General features: G+C 36.2%; 1 protein-coding gene across 1 annotated transcript; it reads right to left on the reverse strand.

Annotated features, from left to right (window-relative positions):
* Positions 1 to 606: 606 nt before the first annotated feature.
* Positions 607 to 6,551, reverse strand: LOC143038865 (transcription elongation factor A N-terminal and central domain-containing protein 2-like). Its single transcript, XM_076208509.1, has 3 exons — positions 6,204 to 6,551; positions 3,534 to 3,675; positions 607 to 1,343 (listed from the first exon to the last, which is right to left on the reverse strand). Exons 1-3 carry the CDS (start codon positions 6,300 to 6,302, stop codon positions 838 to 840), a joined length of 747 nt encoding a protein of 248 aa, XP_076064624.1. The 5' UTR covers positions 6,303 to 6,551; the 3' UTR covers positions 607 to 837.
* Positions 6,552 to 19,439: the final 12,888 nt, after the last annotated feature.

Below are 19,439 nucleotides of genomic sequence, written 5' to 3' on the forward strand. Positions count from 1 at the left end.
GATTAAGAATGAAGTGGATGGACAGAACCAAAAGTAGAAAATTAATTCAATTTCCAGAAAATACAAAGTACTGTAAATGTAACTCATATACTGTAATTACATTATTCAATGGGATCTGAAAAAAATTACCAAGGCAAAGGAAGTGAAAGATATGTTTTTAAAAGAAAACCTGTCACCTGACAACAGTTCAAATGAAGGGGACTTAAGAAAGTGGCTTTTCATTATATAGGTGAAAAAATGAGGATAAATATCAGAAGCACTAATCCATCCCACACTTGAATGTGTAGTAGTATCATGGTACCTCCACGAAGCCAAAATAAGAGAATACAAAGAGCAGTGACTATGATCATTCCCAACATTATAGATAATCTGTATAAGGAACAATTAGAAGTACTAGACCTGATGACTGAAGAGAGGTAACCTGATTGTGGGCAGACCAAAGAAAAGGTAAAAAGACAAGTGAGTGAAACTAAGAACTTGTGGTCAGGATTTCATACAAGTGAAAATATGCATGAATGACACATGGAGCAGAATATACTATACAGACTAAGGTAACTCATTCCATGAAAGGGGTGCACTGGGGATAAAATGATACATATAATAATTTACCCTTTATTCTTTTTTATTTGTACATTTGGTCCTTAAGAGATTTGAACAATATAATGAATAACATGCTTGCATGTTCTGTGGTCCATTATATTCACATAGTAAAAACATTACTCTATCTAAATCCACTCTAAAACTACAGCTAACAAGACTTGTAAATTTTCATACACAAAATTACATAAATACTGGATCTTTACTTTGCACTTTTACAAAGTCTTCAACAGTTTGATCTCAATTTGTCAAAGTAGTCCTAATTTGTGGGTCTTTTAGTTTGAAAACAATTCTACGAATAATTCGCTTGTACACCTTCCCAATTAGGCGGTTACATTCCTTATATACTTCTCTTTCAATATATTCTGCTAGACCTTCTAAAGAATTAAGATTATCAATATCTACATCTTTTGATTGTTTAGTGTTCTCCAATTTTGCATTTTTTCTTCTACCTGTATCATCAATGACACTGTTAGTGTCCTTTTTACTACTATTTCCACATTCCTCTGTTGAGATCTGGCTACTAGTCTCAGACTTCACACAATTTTTCGAGTCTCCTTGCAAAGAATTTCTAATCCATTTTCTTGCTGTGTTCCTAAAATTCTGTGTCTTGTCATCATAGGCAACTTCAATGGATGGTTTACCTACTTTACTTACAATATTTTCCTTCCATTTCTTATAGACTTTATTAGCTGCTGCTGCAAGCTTTTTGTCTTCATGCTTGCAAAGTTTATGAACTGTTTTACCTGCAAAAATAAAAATGGTGATAAGATATTGTGGCTGGTAGTATAGTACTATAAAAGTACTGAGGCATAATTTAAAAAGCTCAGCACTAGTGATATTCCCAATAGTCTGGCATGAGCCACAATAAAATATGCAAAGGGTGTCAAGTTCTTTATATTTAAAGGAAAAAGAAGTGGGAGACCTATACCTGGTAAAGATGAGACTAATCAAGGTTATTAAGAACTAAAACACACACAACTCAGTATTCCTCTCTGAATGGAAATTAATAACATACATCACAAGGGGCCCTTCCTCCTCTTTTATGGGGAAGTCAAAGCATACAACTACACATTTACTCTGAACTTTTTCCTCTTATACCCTCTCAGACTTTGCCATCAATTGTTTTTGTCTCTACTTTGATTCAGGCACAAACACAATGTCATCCAAAAACAACTGGCTCACATCCCACTTCTCTCCACTCTCACTAACCATCATCAAATCTCTACCTAGCACTCTCATGTATCACAGAGCCAAGCTAGGGTCACCAATGCTAGAAACAGAATGATGGAAAATTTCATAACTTGGGCAGGAAACTGACCACATAGTCCTTGTGGTCAGGCTAGCCAGACTGGTCATCTTATGCCCAAGTAGGCTCTGGATGCCACACCAGAAAGGCAGGAAATTGGATGCCTACCATGTGGTCATTTCCCTAGATGTGGCACTGAACCCCTCTGCACATGCACTGCAAACAGGTTATTTCAGCCAAGGTGGAGAGAAAGGAGTGACCATTTCATTTTTCCCCTTTCCCCAAGCGAGACTGCAGAAACCCTCCTCCCTACTTTTAGTGTCCTGGAGTGTTATTGTAGATCTACTGCCACAGGTTGCCGCTAGTTAGATATTCTTAAATATCATTGTGTATACATCTCTCTGGAGATGGTCATTGTATAGTTATACATACATGTGACTGTATTCAATAAAGTGCATTTAAATAAAACACCCATATATTGTTGTCCCCTGGTTAACTACGGTTGTTACATTCTTTAAGTAACACATGTTTACCTCCCTTACCATACCATTCACATATATGTTGAACAACCATAGCAACATCAAACAAATCTGATACAGCCACACCTGCATCTCAAACCACTCACTCTCTCCATTCCCATCCCTCACACATGCTGTCAAAAAAAAATTCAACCACCCTACAACACTCCACAATGCTTGTCATATAACTTCTCCAAATCCATGAAACTCCAAGATATCTCTATCCCTAGCTAATTGTTATTTGTATATATTTTATTGTAGACATTTATCTATGTACCCTCTTCCCCTCCTAGACACCACACTCCTCTTCCCCAATTACTCCCTCTGTTCCCCTCCTAATCCTTTCAATTAACACCTTCTGACATGCCTTACTGACTACACTTAACAGACTGTTCCCACTAAAACAACTATATTCATATTTGGTCCCTTTTCCCTTGTACAATGGAACTATACAGGCACACCCCCAATCCACTTCTTTCGCTTAGATACATGTTAGACATCTCAAACATTTCACTTAAAGTAATTCTATAATTCTTCCTCTCCTAAACCCATGTTGCTCTTCCCAAATTCTTCCTTCCTAATCCTCTCAATTAACCCCTTCTGAAATGCATTACTTACTACACTTCAATGATCCCTCAACTACATCCACATTTGCCCTCTTTTCCCATGTATAGTAAATACATGCACTTCTCTATTCCACAAACACCCATCCTTCCCTCAGAAAATATTGAACCATTTCATCAACAATTTCACTATAATCACTCCACCCTTTGTCAGACATTCCACATAACAACCATTTAGCCCAGATGACTTTCCAGTTCCCATGTGTTCCAATGCTCATGTATCTTCTTTCGCTACAGCCTTTTAATTCTTTTCGCCTATTAGTCATTTTCCCGACATCTACTAATACAATCAAAACCTCAAAGCCTCAGTCACATTTAACAAATTGAAACACTGTATCAAAACTGAATAATCCTCATTAAAAACAGTTACAAAATTTGTAATCCAATAAATAAAAATCACAATTACTGGCTATAAAAAAGGTCAAATTAGTAGTATCCTATACACTTCAACTTAATAACAAATATGATTCACCATGATCTTGGATCATGTGATGAACTCATGATTGACAACCTTTGCCTTCCTTAGTACATTCTTACAATACTCACCAATTTTAGTTTTTATCAGGATATCTTTACCGGGATTCTTGCAACCAATCTTTTCTAATGTATCAACTTTGAGATCAATGGGAGTATCATCTCTTTCCAACACAACCCTGGCCCTCTCAAGGTCCTCGATCACCACAACTCCCTAGACAGAGAAAAACATAATAATTACAAGTTATACAAAATTACAACCTTTTTCTGAAATAGTTTTATTTGAATAATAACATGTGTGAAAGTGTAATATGAAATAGCAAGCTAAGTTTGCACACAATCTATTAATTATACATTCACAAGCATAATAAAAAGTATGGGCAATTTGCTCTTCCGGTGGGGATCAGCAATGAAAGGCCTTTGTCCTTTTGCAGAGACTGTTCCTGGTAAGCTTGCCTCAGTGCAACCTCATCTTATACTGCCCTACTCTAGCTTTACCCAGATAACAACATGATCTCCTCTACAAGTGCCTGTTGCTAGTTAACTATGAATATTCCAACCTCACCTCACTGCACACCATGTGGACAGCTCATCCAACCTCACAATATCCCGCATCTTCCCTTGGGAGGTCACCGCTGCTCTTTGTCGCTGGCTGACATGACCCAACTCAATACATTTGTTCACTGCAGGTAGCTCACCTACCAGCAGTATAAATACAAGCCTCAGGTCACATAGAAATTAGTTCCAGCTCACCAAATAAAGGATTCCCTAGCCTCTCTTGTCTGTTGTCTCCATAGCCTAAACATGATACACCAGTGACAACCCAGAGCAACAAAATTGACCCATCTATTGTTGCTGCTGCCCCACCACCATTGCTTGTGCAGGTAGTCTCCCATGCACTGCAGTTGTCCCAAAAATGGCTGTGTTTTCCATCTGATCTACACTGAATATTACTCTCGTTCATGGCAACGTAGTACTTGTCTTCTTTCACACCCCTGGGAACGTATTTAGACACTGGGGTGGATGCACTGGATAGGGGCGTCACATCTTCATTCACATGAAGAAAGCAGGATTGGTCTTGCTTCCCCAAGAGAAAATCTGCCATTGCAACCTCTAACCAGCTCAGGCAGAATACTTATGGTGTTATGTTCCATGATCCATGTTCCGAATCTTCCGAATCAATATTTTCTACTGCGTCATCAAGATGTATTTCTGGTTGTGTTTCTTCTTTGGCATCAAGACTTATTTTAGGCTGAGTATCTTCTTCAACATAAAGACTTAGTTTGGACTGTGTCTCTCCTTCAGCATCAAGACTTATTTTATATTGTGGGGATAGGGCCGCAATATCTTCAGAGAATGAGATGGTGTAGTATTTTCTGGTTGTTAGCGATTTGATCTTGACAATGTATTTGATTTTCTTGGATCTCAGCACATGTGATTCTACAGATGCATCCAAAACTAGCTTCCTGCTGCTCTCATCCTCCAAGGGTGCAGAGGGCCAAACGGGACTGCAGTCAAAGCCATTCACATTTTGTCATGATTCTGAAGATGTCACATGAAGCATATCTTCCCTCTAGTCTGGGGTGGATCTTTCCTGTGCTCACCTGAACAAATTACATTTGATAAGATGGGCACAAATTGTGAAGGTTCCATCCACAAAATTGATTTATTTTTTTTTGTAAAATTCCAGAATCATACAAACATGGATATTTAACATGAAACATCTTACATTATCCAATAGCTCTACCCTAACTATTCCATAGAAAAAATAGACATTTCAAATGCAAAAAAGGAAGAACTGAAAAATGTGTTTAAACGAGTTACGATACTGGATTACAACCCAAATTTTGGTAAAATTTTACTTTCGACCATTGTAGGAATATAGCAATACAAAATTAAATAGTAATTTTGTAAATTAAAATGTGTGAACGTAATATGCAATTTCGTGTGCAGAAATGAAAATAAAAAAAGTTGCTAAAACAGATTTCAGTAACGAAGTCGTGTACTACGAATGGTACGCCATGTTTGTTATCATAGATGGCGACGTCGGAGAAATGAAAGGACGATAAATTTGTCTAAACTTAAGTAAACTAAACTAAACTAAACTAAACTAAACTAACCTAACCGATAAAATTTTACTTTCGACCATTGGAGGAATATAGCCATACAAAAGCTGAGAGAGTGGTTGAAAAGCCCGCCAACGTCTCTCACGACGACGACGACGAGGACCAGCCGGATATCTAATTTGCAGGTAATGATTTATTAAACACAGGTTAGGTTAGGTTAGGTTAGATTAGGTTAGGTTAGGTTAGTTTAGTTTAGACAAATTTATCGTCCTTTCATTTCTCCGACGTCGGCATCTACCATAACAAACATGGCGTACCATTCGTCGTACACGACTTCGTTACAGAAATCTGGCAACTTTTTTATTTTCATTTCCGCACACAAAATTGCATATTTCGTTCATACATTTTAATTTACAAAATTACTATTTAATTTTGTATTGCTATATTCCTACAATGGTCGAAAGTAAAATTTTACCCACATTTTTCCTCCACCTCCCCAAATTATCTGTCATCCTGTACATCTACCTATCAAATACATTACTGGCAAATAGCCAATACCAACAATTGTAAGTATTGATACAGATTGTAGTATCAATTGAGCGCTCTGCTTAGTATAGCAACGGCTATTCTGTAAAAAAAAATACATACATATATATATATATTAATAATAACTTACTTTTAGTGTTTCTATTGTTGCCTGTCTGAAGAACTTAGGTGCTTTTCTGGGACTTGAACTTGGGGACACCTTGGGAGATCTTACGACGTATCTATCCATGACAGGTGATAATCTTTCGTGCCACTACACACGTTAGTTCAGGTATCAAAACTAAAGATCAAGTATATTATGCACTAGTTAAGAATAAAAACATCCTTGAAATATCCTCACACTATCGGTAGTTTGTTTACATTCTCCGAGTCTATGCACGCTTGTTACGATACCTTGGAGAACTTCGTTCAAAACTTGCTCACCGCGAACTTTACGCGCCAACCTTGGGTCTGCGTGAAGGCCCCACTAGTTACTACAGGGGTGTGCAACCTTTTTTCCCAAAGGGCCACTAGACACGACTCTGTTGGTATGGAGGGCCACATAACCTTATTATTTCATGTTATTTACTACGATCGAAGACATATTATGTGAGATTATACTGATAAAGATAAATAATTAGTTTGTTACTGATTTTATTTAAATTGGGATCACTAAAATAAGAATTGTCCGAAACAAATGTATTTTCCTTACTATAAATGAGCAAATGAAAGGCTACCGTACCTAATTATTGTAATGTACATGAATAATTACTTAATATTGGTTAACTGGGATCATTAACATAAGAATGATCAAACACAGACATTTTCCTGACCATTAATTAGCAAATGAAAGGCTACCCTAGTGAGATGGTTGATGTTGCATGATTTGGGACACCAACTCATCAATATCAAGTAATATGTTATTTTCTGTTCTAAAATAATTAAAATCTGTACTTTAGTGGACAAGATAGAAAAATATGGTGAAATTGGTACACAGGAATATTAATTTAGTCAAACTTTCGGTGGGCTCTAGTTGGTAACACACACACACACACTCGTCGGATGGACGGCGAAGATTGGAGTTCTGAAGAAAAAGTGAAATTTTCGTGGATCTCAACGCAAAGGAAGTACCTTATTGCATTTACAGGGAAGGGGAAAGCTCGTGGTGTAGTGGTAAAGTGAGGAAAAGGAGAAGGGGAGGGATTACTGAGGGAAATGGAAGGAAATGAGGAAGGGGAGGACTTGGTCCAGGAGACCAGGCGTCTTGTAAACAAGAGAAGGAACGATGATTTTGGTGAAGGGATTAACAAAAATGTAAAGATTAGAAATATAGCTAAGAGCAGCACAATGGAAGGTGAGGATAATAATTTCCAGGGATTTAATAAGGGGGGGGGCGGATACCAACCTCCCCCGATTAGCAAGATTAGATGAAAAAATTGAACAAATGACCGCAAAACTGATTCCAAATATCAAAAATAAATCATACGAAAATCGACTTAAGCACATGAATCTGTTTTCCCTAAAAAAGCGTAGACTCAGAGGTGACTTGATACAGGTCTTTAAGATTTTAAAGGGAATTGACAACATCAAAAGTGACCAAATTTTCACATTGAATGAGAATCAGACAAGAAACAATGGTCTCAAACTGTCCGGAAATAGATTCAATTTGGAAGTAGGTAGAAACAACTTTGCCAACCGTGTAGTTAATGAATGGAATAAACTTCCTGCACAGGTAGTGCAATGTAGTTCAGTTCGAAGCTTTAAGAATCATTTAGATAAATACCTAAGTAAGATGCTGTAATTATTGTAATTTATGTTATATTATTTGTTTTTGTTTTGTTATAATTTGTCTGTCTGATTTTCATTTATTATTAGTTATATGTCAATTTATTACCATTTACTATTTACCTGTTTGTTTGTTATTCAACTATACCAATGCATTTATTTATGTATTTTAATTGTTATTTACATTGTTATAGTTTTAATTTATTATTAATATGATTTTTTTTTTTTTCATCCGACCTAGATATGGATCAAAAGGTCTCCTGTCGGCATGCTTTGCCTTTGTAATCCTTTGTATAGGTTCGGTAACATAGCAAAGATTTCGCAGAGAGTTGAAAAATTGGAAGAACTAGAGAAGGTGAACAAAAACTTATCTAAAGAAATAGAAGAATTAAAAAGACATTTAAAAGAAGTAAAAGAGGAGAATGAAGAATTAAAAAGGAATAATAAAGACAATAAAGAGGCCATAGCAAAAGAAGCACAGGGTTGAAAAAAATCCAAGAAAACAGTAAAGTTGCATTTACTGACATAATTAAACAGCAAATGAAAGAACAAACTAAAGACTCAGTTATCAAAGTGATGAGACAGAAGGAGAATAGACTTAGCAGATAAAAAGAAATGTATAATTATACTAGGAATGGAAGAGAAACATAACCTAAATAGAACGACAAGAATCAACAAGGAAAAAGAAAAAGTAAGCAGTTTACTAGAATTAGTTCAGGAAGATGAACCTGAAATCATAAAACAAATTGAAGAGATGTATAGCCTCGGGAAGTATAGTACAGATAAGACCAGACCAGTTAAGATTAAATTCAGGTCACAAACGACGGCAGAGAATATCTTAGCAAAAACAGGGAAACTAGCTGCAAGTGAACAATATAAAAAGGTATGGATAAAAAGAGAAATGAATAGAGAGGAAAAAAATTAAAAGACATGAAGCTAAGGAAAAAAACGAGAAAAGAACAGAGTCAGAAAAAGAGAAGTTCTATTGGAGAGTAACTCAGAGTAGTGAATATGAAAGTAAGGAAATACGACATACTAGAGAAAAACAAAAGGGAAACAGAGAATACAATGGAAGTGGCAGAAAACTAAGAGTGTCTTACACAAATATAGATGGATTAATAACAGGATTGAATGAGCTGAATGATTATCTGAAGGAAAAAGAACCGGGCATAATGGGAATTGTAGAAACGAAATTAAAAGGTCCACTACCACCCAACAGTATAGGACATAATGCATATAATTATTGGATTAGAAACAGAGACAAAACAAGGGGGTGGAGTTATGTTCCTGACTAAGAAGGATATAAACGTGAGGTGTGTCACATATGGAAAGAATACAGTAGAGATGATTATGATCGAAGTGGAAGACAGAGATAAGAAGAGCAGAAAGTTTGTGATAACTTATGTGCCTCCAAAATCAGCCTCGTGGGAAGAGAGTGAACATAAAAGTATGTTAGAAGGCACAAAGATAACATTAAATAAGATAATGGAAAATGGAGGAAGAATAGTTATGATGGGCGACTTTAATCGCAAAGAAGTCTGCTGGGAAAAGATGACAGTAAAGGGTGGAGACGGCTCATGGGGAAATGTTCTACTTGAGATGATTATTGACCATACAATGACACAATGGATACAGGAGAACACTAGGTATAGAAATGAAGAAGAACCATCGAGACTAGACCTAATAATCACATCTGAACCTAGAATAGTGGAAAAGATTGAATATAAAACACCAATAAGTAAAAGTGACCACATATTGATTGAACTGGAACTAAATGAGGAAAAATACATGAAAAGAAATGAACAATATAGAAAAGGAAGAATGATGTATGAAAAAACAAACTTTGATAAAATAAGAGAATTCTTTCAAAAAGAAAACTGGGAAGGAATATACAAAGAAGAAACAACAGTGGAAGAGAAATGGAATATTTTGACAAAAAATTATAAAAAAGGAGTGGAAAAGTATGTCCCAAGACAAAAACAAGAAAAAGAATATGTAAAGTGCTGGTACAACAAAAGTTGTAGGGAGTTAAAAGACAAAAGAGATAAAGCTTGGACCAAATTGAAGAAACACAAAAGACCTGAAAAATGGAAAATATATACTTGTTATAGAAATGAATATGTACAAGCGTGCAGAGAGGAGAAGAGAAAATATGAAAAAGATGTCATAGAAAAATGTAAGAATCAACCAAAATTATTTTACAGATTTGTAAACAACAAACTTAAAAACAAACAAGATTTGGAGAAATTAAGACAAGGAGGAGTTGAATACACAGAGGAAATAGAAATGGTGGAAATTATGAACAAGCATTTTAAATCAGTGTTTACAAGGGAGAACATACAACCGGAAGAGATTGAATGGAAAGAGACCAGATGAAATAGCAAACTGGATTTTGAAAGAATACAGGAATGAACTGGCAGACAAAATACATAGCATAATAAACAGTTCCTTGAAAGAAGGAAAAGTTCCAGAAGATTGGAAAAAAAACATAGTACCTATATATAAAGGGGGAAATAAAGAAGACCCTACCAACTATAGACCAGTCTCTCTAACAAGTACAATAGCAAAAATTTGTGAAAGAAATGTCAAAAGTAGATGGGTAAAATATTTAGAAAAAACAGCGTGCTAAATTCAAGGCAATTTGAATTCAGACAAGGACGATCATGTGTCACCAATTTAATATGTTTCTATTCAAGGCTAATACATATAATACAAGAAAGAGATGGATGGGCTGACTGTGCATTTCTAGACCTAAAAAAAGCTTTTGACAAAGTACCACATGTGAAGTTGCTTAAGAAATTAGAAACCGAAGGAGGAATACAGGGCAAACTGCTTAAATGGATGGAAGACTTTTTGCAAGAAAGAAAAATGAGAGTGGTGATAAGAGACAAACACTCAAATTGGGATGAAGTAATAAGTGGTGTTCCACAAGGAACAGTTCTGGCCCCAATAATGTTTGCTATATATATTAATGATATGGATGAAGAAATTTAAAGTTATATGAGCTTCTTTGGAGGTGATGCAAAACTATTAAAAAAAGTGAACATGGAAGAAGATTGTGAATCACTACAGAGTGATCTAAATAAAGTCTGGGAGTGGAGTAGGAAGTGGGAGATGGAGTTCAACACTAAAAAGTGTAGTATAATGGAATTTGGAAAAAGCAAAAACAGAATAACAGGATCATATAAATTGGGAGAAGAAGGAATAAAAAAAAAGTTGAAAATGAGAAGGACCTGGGAGTCATTGTTATGAATAATATGTCACCTGAGAAACATATAAATAAGATTTTTGGAGAAACTTATAATTTAATAAGAACAATCAAAGTGGCATTTACATACCTGGATGAAGAAATGGTGAAGAAAATACTAATCACTCTGATAAGACCAAGATTGGAATATGCAGCAACGATGTGGTCACCAAGTACAAAAAAATGTATAAAAAAAACTTGAAAGAATACAAAGAGCAATTACAAAATTGGCACCAACACTCTCAAAACTATCATATGAAGAGAGACTAGAAAAACTTGAGCTACAGACACTACCTGTAGAGCAAAGAAGAGAGAGAGGAGATTTGATAGCAATTTACAGAATCATGAGAAGCATAGAAATTATTGATAGAGAGGATCTAATAAAATGGGATGACAGAAATACAAGAGGACACGGAAAGAAAATCAAGAAAAACAGCTATAGAAGAGATCTGAAAAAGAATAGCTTTCCTCACAGAGTAATAGACAGTTGGAACAAGTTAGATGAGAGAGTGGTGTGTGCAAAAACAATACATGAATTTAAAAATAGTTTAGAGAAAATGAGATATGAAGACGGGACACCATGAGCATAGCTCCCCTTCCCGTAAAATACAACTAGGTAAATACACTCTCTCTCTCTCTCTCTCTCTCTCTCTCTCTCTCTCTCTCTCTCTCTCTCTCTCTCTCTCTCTCTCTCTCTCTCTCTCTCTCTCTCTCTCCCTCTGAGGGCCGCACTATAGCTTATTTATTTTTAGGAGAAAGGGCCGCAATGAAAGGGCCCTTGGGCCGCAGGTTGCACAGGGCTGCCCTACATGTTACATTGGAGGGTAACATCGGGAAGTCCCTTGGGGGGACTCAATGTACCTAATTATAATGTCATGTCATTATTATATATATTATGGCTAATGTACTTTTATTTTTGTTTCTAGTTTATAAGCATGTACTGACTTTATCAGAAAAATAATCTTATAGATAGGTAGTCAGCAAAGTAGTGATCGATTTCCTATTTTGCAGATATGCAAAGACCCGGAGTAGTAGATCCAACTCGCCCCATCAACTCGTCCCATAGTTATCAACTCGTCCCATAATTACCAACTCGCCCGCTGGCCGATTGTGTCGTTACCAACTCGCCCGCTGTCGATACCACTCGCACCTATTAGAATTAAACTCAAATGACAGATCTTGGACTAAGGAATTAAACTGACACATGCCCAATTTCTCTTAGGACAAAAAATAAATAAATAGATAAATAAGAGAGCTGTGGAGTGACAGCAGGAAGGAGCAGGTTGAGCAGATATAATTTTCCCACGTCAGTTGAATCATAGAGGATTTATACTGACATCAGACTGCGTAACTTATTTTTACGTTCGCGAAGGAAATTCCCCACGCTGGAAAAAGATTCATCAATGTACAGTATACCGCCAGCTTCATCCAGGAGTATTATTCCTCTGAAGAAGCTCTAAGCGAAACCGGTCAGTAACATTAAACTCGGTCCTAGACCCGTGTCTCATCCTTCCACCTTTCTCATATACATATATATACTGTATATACATACATACATACATACATATATATATATATATATATATATATATATATATATATATATATATATATATATATATGTATTTACCTAGTTGTATTTACCTAGTTGTATTTTACGGGAAGGGGAGCTATGCTCGTGGGGTCCCGTCTTCATATCTCATTTTATCTAAACTATTTTTAAATTCATGTATTGTTTTTGCACACACCACTTTCTCATCTAACTTGTTCCAACTGTCTATTACTCTGTGAGGAAAGCTGTTCTTTTTCAAATCTCTTCTATAGCTGTCTTTTTTTATTTTCTTTCCGTGTCCTCTTGTATTTCTGTCATCCCATTTTATCAGATTCTCTCTATCAGTAATTTCTATGCCTTTCATGATTCTGTAAATAGCTATCAAATCTCCTCTCTCTCTTCTTTGCTCTAGTGTCTGTAGTTTAAGTTTTTGTAGTCTCTCTTCATATGATAGTTTTGAGAGTGTTGGTGCCAGTTTTGTGATTGCTCTTTGTATTCTTTCAAGTTTTTTTATACATTTTTTTTGTACTTGGTGACCATATCGTTGCTGCATATTCTAATCTTGGTCTTATCAGGGTGATTAGGATTTTCCTCACCATTTCTTCATCCAGGTATGTAAATGCCACTTTGATTGTTCTTATTAAATTATATGTTTCTCCAAAAATCTTATTTATATGTTTCTCATGTGACATATTATTCATAACAATGACTCCCAGGTCCTTCTCATTTTCTACTTTTTTTATTCCTTCTTCTCCCAAATTATATGATCCTGTTATTCTATTTTTGCTTTTTCCAAATTCCATTATACTACACTTTTTTGTATTGAACTCCATCTCCCACTTCCTACTCCATTCTTGTACTTTATTTAGATCTCTCTGTAGTGATTCACAATCTTCTTCAGTTTTCACTCTTTTCAGTAATTTTGCATCATCTGCAAAGAAGCTCATATAGCTTTCAATTCCTTCATCCATATCATTAATATATATAGCAAACATTATTGGGGCCAGAACTGTTCCCTGCGGGACACCGCTTATTACTTCATTCCATTTTGAGTGCTGATCTCTTATCACTACTCTCATTTTTCTTTCTTGCAAAAAGTCTTCCATCCAATTTAGCAATTTACCTTGTATTCCTCCTTCATATTCTAATTTCTTAAGCAACTTCTTATGTGGTACTTTGTCAAAAGCTTTTTTTAGGTCTAGAAATGCACAATCAGCCCATCCATCTCTTTCTTGTATTATATCTATTAGCCTTGAATAGAAACATATTAAATTGGTGACGCATGACCGTCCTTGTCTGAATCCAAATTGCCTTGGATTTAGTACGTTGTTTTTTTTCCAAGTATTTTACCCATCTACTTTTGATAATTCTTTCACAAATTTTTGCTATTGTACTTGTTAGAGAGACTGGTCTATAGTTGGTAGGTTCTTCTTTATTTCCTCCTTTATATATAGGTACTATATTTGCTTTTTTCCAATCTTCTGGAACTTTTCCTTCTTTTAAGGAACTGCTTATTATGCTATGTATTTTGTCTGCCAGTTCATTCCTGCATTCTTTCAGAATCCAGTTTGCTATTTCATCTGGCCCATGCGATTTTCTGACATCAAAATTACCCAAGTGTGTCAATATTTCATTCTTTGTTACTTCTATTTCTTCCATAGGGGGGACTTTTTCTTTCCACTCAATCTCTTCAGGTTGTATATTTTCCCTTGTAAACACTGATTTAAAATGTTTGTTCATAATTTCTGCCATTTCCATTTCCTCAGTGTATTCAACTCCTCCTTGTCTCAATTTCTCTAAGTCTTGTTTGTTTTTCAGTTTATTGTTTACAAATCTGTAGAATAGTTTTGGTTGATCTTTACACTTTTCTATAACATCTTTTTCATATTTTCTTTTTTTCTCTCTGCACTTTTGTACATATTCATTTCTATAACCAGTATATATTTTCCATTTTTCAGGTCTTCTGTCTTTTTTCCATCTGTTCCAGGCTTTGTCTCTTTTGTCTTTTAACTCCCTACAACTTTTGTTGTACCAGCATTTTACATATTCTTTTTCTTGTTTTTGTCTTGGGACATACTTTTCCACTCCTTTTTTGTAAATTTTTGTCAAAATATTCCATTTCTCTTCCACTGTTGTTTCTTCTTTGTATATTTCTTCCCAGTTTTCTTGTTGGAAGAATTCTCTTATTTTATCAAAGTTTGTTTTTTCATACATCATTCTTCCTTTTCTATATTGTTCATTTCTTTTCATATATTTTTCTTCATTAAGTTCCAGTTCAATCAATATGTGGTCACTTTTACCTATTGGTGTTTTATATTCAATCTTGTCCACTATTCTAGGTTCAGATGTAATTATTAAGTCTAGCCTCGATGGTTCTTCTTCATTTCTATACCTAGTGTTCTCTTGTATCCATTGTGTCATTGAATGGTCAGTAATCATCTCAAGTAGAGCATTTCCCCATGAGTCATCACCACTCTTTACTGTCATTTCTTCCCAGCAGATTTCTTTGCAATTAAAGTCGCCCATCATAACTATTCTTCCTCCGTCTTCCATTATTTTAGTTAATGCTATCTTTGTGTCCTCTAACATACTTTTATGTTCACTCTCCTCCCATGAGGCTGTTTTCGGAGGCACATAATTGATCACAAATTTTCTGCTCTTCTTATCTCGGTCTTCCACTTCTATCATAATCATCTCTACTGTATTCTTTCCATATATGACACCTTTCACGTTTATATCCTTCTTAGTCAGGAACATAACTCCACCCCCTTGTTTTTTCTCTCTGTTTCTAATCCAATAATTGTATGTATCATGTCCTACACTGTTGGGTGGTAGTGGGCCTTTTAATTTTGTTTCTACAATTCCCATTATGTCCGGTTCTTTTTCTTTCAAATAATCATTCAGTTCATTCAATCCTGTTATCAATCCATCTATATTTGTGTAAGACACTCTTAGTTTTCTGCCACTTCCATTGTATTCTCTGTTTCCCTTATGTTTTTCTTTTGTATGTCGAACTGCTTTATTTTCATGTTCACTACTCTCCAATAGAATCTCTCTTTCTCTGACTCCGTTCTGTTCTCGTTTTTTGCCTTAGCTTCAATTCTTTTCTGCTTTTCTGCCTCTCTTTCCTCTTTATTCATTTCCCTTTTTATCCATACCTTTTTATATTGATCATTTGTTGCTAGTTTCCCTGTCTTGAATAAGATATTCTCTGCCGTTGTTTGTGACCTGAATTTAATCTTAATTGGTCTGGTCTTATCTGTACTATATTTTCCGAGTCTGAATTTTTCCTCAATTTGTTTCATAATTTCTGGTTCATCTTCCTGGACTAATTTTAATAAACTGCTTACTCTTTCATTTTCCTCCTTGATTCTTGCAGTTCTATCTGGGTTATGTTTCTCTTCCATTCCTAATATAATTATACATTTCTTCTTGTCAGCTAATTCTCTTACTATATTCTCCTTCTGTCTCATCACTTTAATAACTGAGTCTTCATTATGTTCTTTCAATTGCTGTTTGACTATGTCAGTGAATGAAACCTTATTTCCTTCTTGGGTTTGCTTCCAATTTTTACTTTCTTTAGCTATTGTTTCTCTGTTTTCTTTACTATTCTTCTTCAATTCCTCATTCTCCCCCTTTACATTTCCTAACTGTCTTTTTAGGTCCTCTATTTCTTCAGTTAAGTTTCTGTTAGCCTTCTCTAGTTGTTCCAACCTTTCAATTCTTTGAAAAATGGAGTCATATGACCTAACTTACGCTCCAAGTCCTCGATCACCTTATCAACCTTCTCCTCTAGTCTTGTCAGTCGGGGGGGGTTTGTGTCCCCCCCACTCTCTTTAAATCCCTGGAACATATTCTCGTCACTTTCTTCTGTATTGCTCCTCTCTATACTTCTAATCTTTACATTTTTATTAGACATTTGATCATCCAACTCGTCTTGGGGTCTTTTGTTTACCTTACGGCGGCTGGTCAGGGCCATTTCCTCCACCTCCTCATTTCCTTCCATTTCCCTCAGCAATCCCTCCCCCCTTCCTCTTTCCCGACGTTCCCACTACCCCACGAGCAATTTCCCCCCCCCCCAGCAAAAACAAAAAGGCACTTCTATTTGGGTTGGTATCCACAATCTGCACTTTTCTTCAGAACGTCTTCTAAGCCGTCCATTCGTTGAAGTGTGTGTGTGTGTGTGTGTGTGTGTGTGTGTGTGTGTGTGTGTGTGTGTGTTTACCTAGTTGTATTTTGCGGGAAAGGGAGCTACGCTCGTAGGATCCCGCCTTTGTATCTCGCAGTGTCTAGTTTGCTCTTAAATTCATGTGTGTGTGTGTGTGATTCACCTTGGTCTTTGGAACACGTGTTGGACGCGTGATCGACAACTATTTCTCTCCCAGAAGAGACCTCAGAGCCCGTATGACTGATCTATGGTTAATGCTTTGACCTTACACGCACACACACACCCAACCCCCCGCCCACGAGAGTTGGAGTAACGACTCGAAGCGCAGCGATGCTGAAATTAGTTTCAGCCCTAGGCAGGATTCGAACCCGGACCACCATGGTGACAGTCTCTACCAACCGCGCCACCGAGTCGTGGATAATCGCAATTAACGCTTTAAGGGGTTTAATAGAATTTTGTGTCATGGCTCAAGAGACATGGACAAGAGACCTGGAATTCGAGGCCTGCTTCACTAATGGTGAGGGAATTCGTTTTTGGGAATATTATCTAGGATCTTAACCATCAAAGTTAGGAAAGGAGCTGGAGAGTAAGTCATAGGGACAGTCAGAAAGATGGAAAGATTTTAGGAGAAGATAAAATGGAATGAGAAGATGCACTAGGAGAGAAAGTTAGAAATGAAATTAATTTCAGCAGGAGAGAAAACATATGTAGATGTTTGTGCGTGTGGTCGTGTTTCATGATTGCTATGTGTTCGTGTGTGTGTGCCTCTATGTGTGTGTACGTATATGGGAATATACAGATGGTATAATATTATGTATAATATAGTATAATGTGTCACCTGCGTAGGCGTACTGTTGTGTAACCTTGTGTAAACACTAACCACTATACCCAGGGTGACCAGACGTCCCGTATTATACGGGATCGTCCTGTATTTAAAGCATTTGTCCCGTATCGACCCTCCCCGGGAGGCGGTTTTTTTTTCGTACTTTCAAGGTTTTAAACACTTCGCATGAAAATTTGAAAAAAAAAAAAATACATTTCACAGGTATATTAATGCGAAAGCGACAATATCTGATTGAAATTCTATGCATATGAGCACCGAGCGGATCTGGTAGAATTTACCACATATGCCCAAACCAAACTTCAATTCTTGAAAGCAGTTGCATCAAGTGCAAAACATGACAATTTAAAATAACCAACTAGCCACAAAAGATTTAATCTTTCTAAAATGTGATTTTTTTTTTCATCATCTGCATTTTTCTGCAATAAACTCAATATATCACTGTAAGTCACTTTTACTTTTACAATCCTTTTAAACCTGTAAAATATACATTATTGCAAAGTTGTAATGTTTCAACATGTGTAATATATTGGTGTTTGAAACAAAATATACAAAGGACACATCCTTTTCAAGCAAGAAAAAAGTATAAGTCAATGAAGCATTTTCCATATATGTCTCCAATTTAGGTGTTTAGTATTCCAGTTTTCAAAATCTGATCACTCTGACTATACCAATTACGCACTTACGCCAATGCATCAATGCCATATCTTACAATGTATTTTATGTATCCCTGTATATGTGTCATCTATAAGCATCTTAGCATACAGATGCCCTATATATGTGTGTTTATACCTATATCCTATATATGTGTTTATACTTATAATACAGCTCTCTCTTTCTCTCTCTCTCTCTCTATATATATATATATATATATATATGTGTGTGTGTGTGTATATATGTATATATATATATATATATATATATATATATATATATATGTATGTATGTATGTATGTATGTATTGAAGTATGGAGGACAAATGAGTGGAAGGGTGGTGAGCTAAACACAGAGAATAGTTGGAGTTTTATTCACTGCCGTTTCGTCCTTACCAGGACATTCTCAAATTACATACAATCTCAGAAAATAAACAGATTTTATACTTCATCCTTGCCATGTTCCTCTCCCTCCATACCCTCATCCGTTCTCAATAATTCCTAGGTGACTCGGACCATGCCGCTTCTCCCTCCGTTCTCAATCGTCCTCTTGACCTCCTTGATTATTAAAGTGCTTGCTGCTCCTACTAATTTTATAAACCCATCCCTATGGTTGATGCAGGAGCGGGAAGTGATGTAGGCTGCCTCCACTGTTTTACTTTTCTTTTTCCCTAGACCTTTGTGGAGCACTTCTATCCTGTTCCAATCTGGAAGATGACCACATTGGTTTAAATGAACCACTAGCAAGTTGGAGGTTCTGTGAGCTATGACGTCATTTTTGTGTTCGCATGTCCGTAACTCTATTGATCTTCCCGTCTCTCCATACGTTTTACTGTGTTGTTTTTATTCTTGCTCCTGACAACCTCTCCTAATTTCGTACACACATACATACATACATACTTACTTATACCAAGGCTTTTTTCCCCTTACAAGGGAGGTAGCCAAAAAGGAAAAGGCATGAAATAATTCCCACCCATTCCATCCCTGAATACACTCCACACCCCTCCACCCTCCCTCTTATCTTAGCACCTAATTTCGTACCCGTGGAAAAAAAACAGTGCTCACACCCGCTTTGGTGAGAACATGTTCCAACTCCGCGGACTTTGAGTTGGGGACGGACAAAATCCCAGCCCTGTCCTCT

Source organism: Oratosquilla oratoria, chromosome 25, assembly GCF_046742065.1.
Source record: "Oratosquilla oratoria isolate Oo_2021 chromosome 25, ASM4674206v1, whole genome shotgun sequence".
NCBI classification, from domain to species: domain Eukaryota; kingdom Metazoa; phylum Arthropoda; class Malacostraca; order Stomatopoda; family Squillidae; genus Oratosquilla; species Oratosquilla oratoria.

Bases quoted from the DNA above. Each gene is read 5' to 3' on its own strand.
- LOC143038865 (XM_076208509.1), bottom strand. From the start codon at position 6,302: ATGGATAGATACGTCGTAAGATCTCCCAAGGTGTCCCCAAGTTCAAGT. The intron at 3,676-6,203 runs GTAAGTTATTAT...TTCTCTGTCTAG, and splicing joins CAACAATAGAAACACTAAAA to GGAGTTGTGGTGATCGAGGA. The intron at 1,344-3,533 runs GTGAGTATTGTA...TTATTTTTGCAG, and splicing joins CCTGATAAAAACTAAAATTG to GTAAAACAGTTCATAAACTT.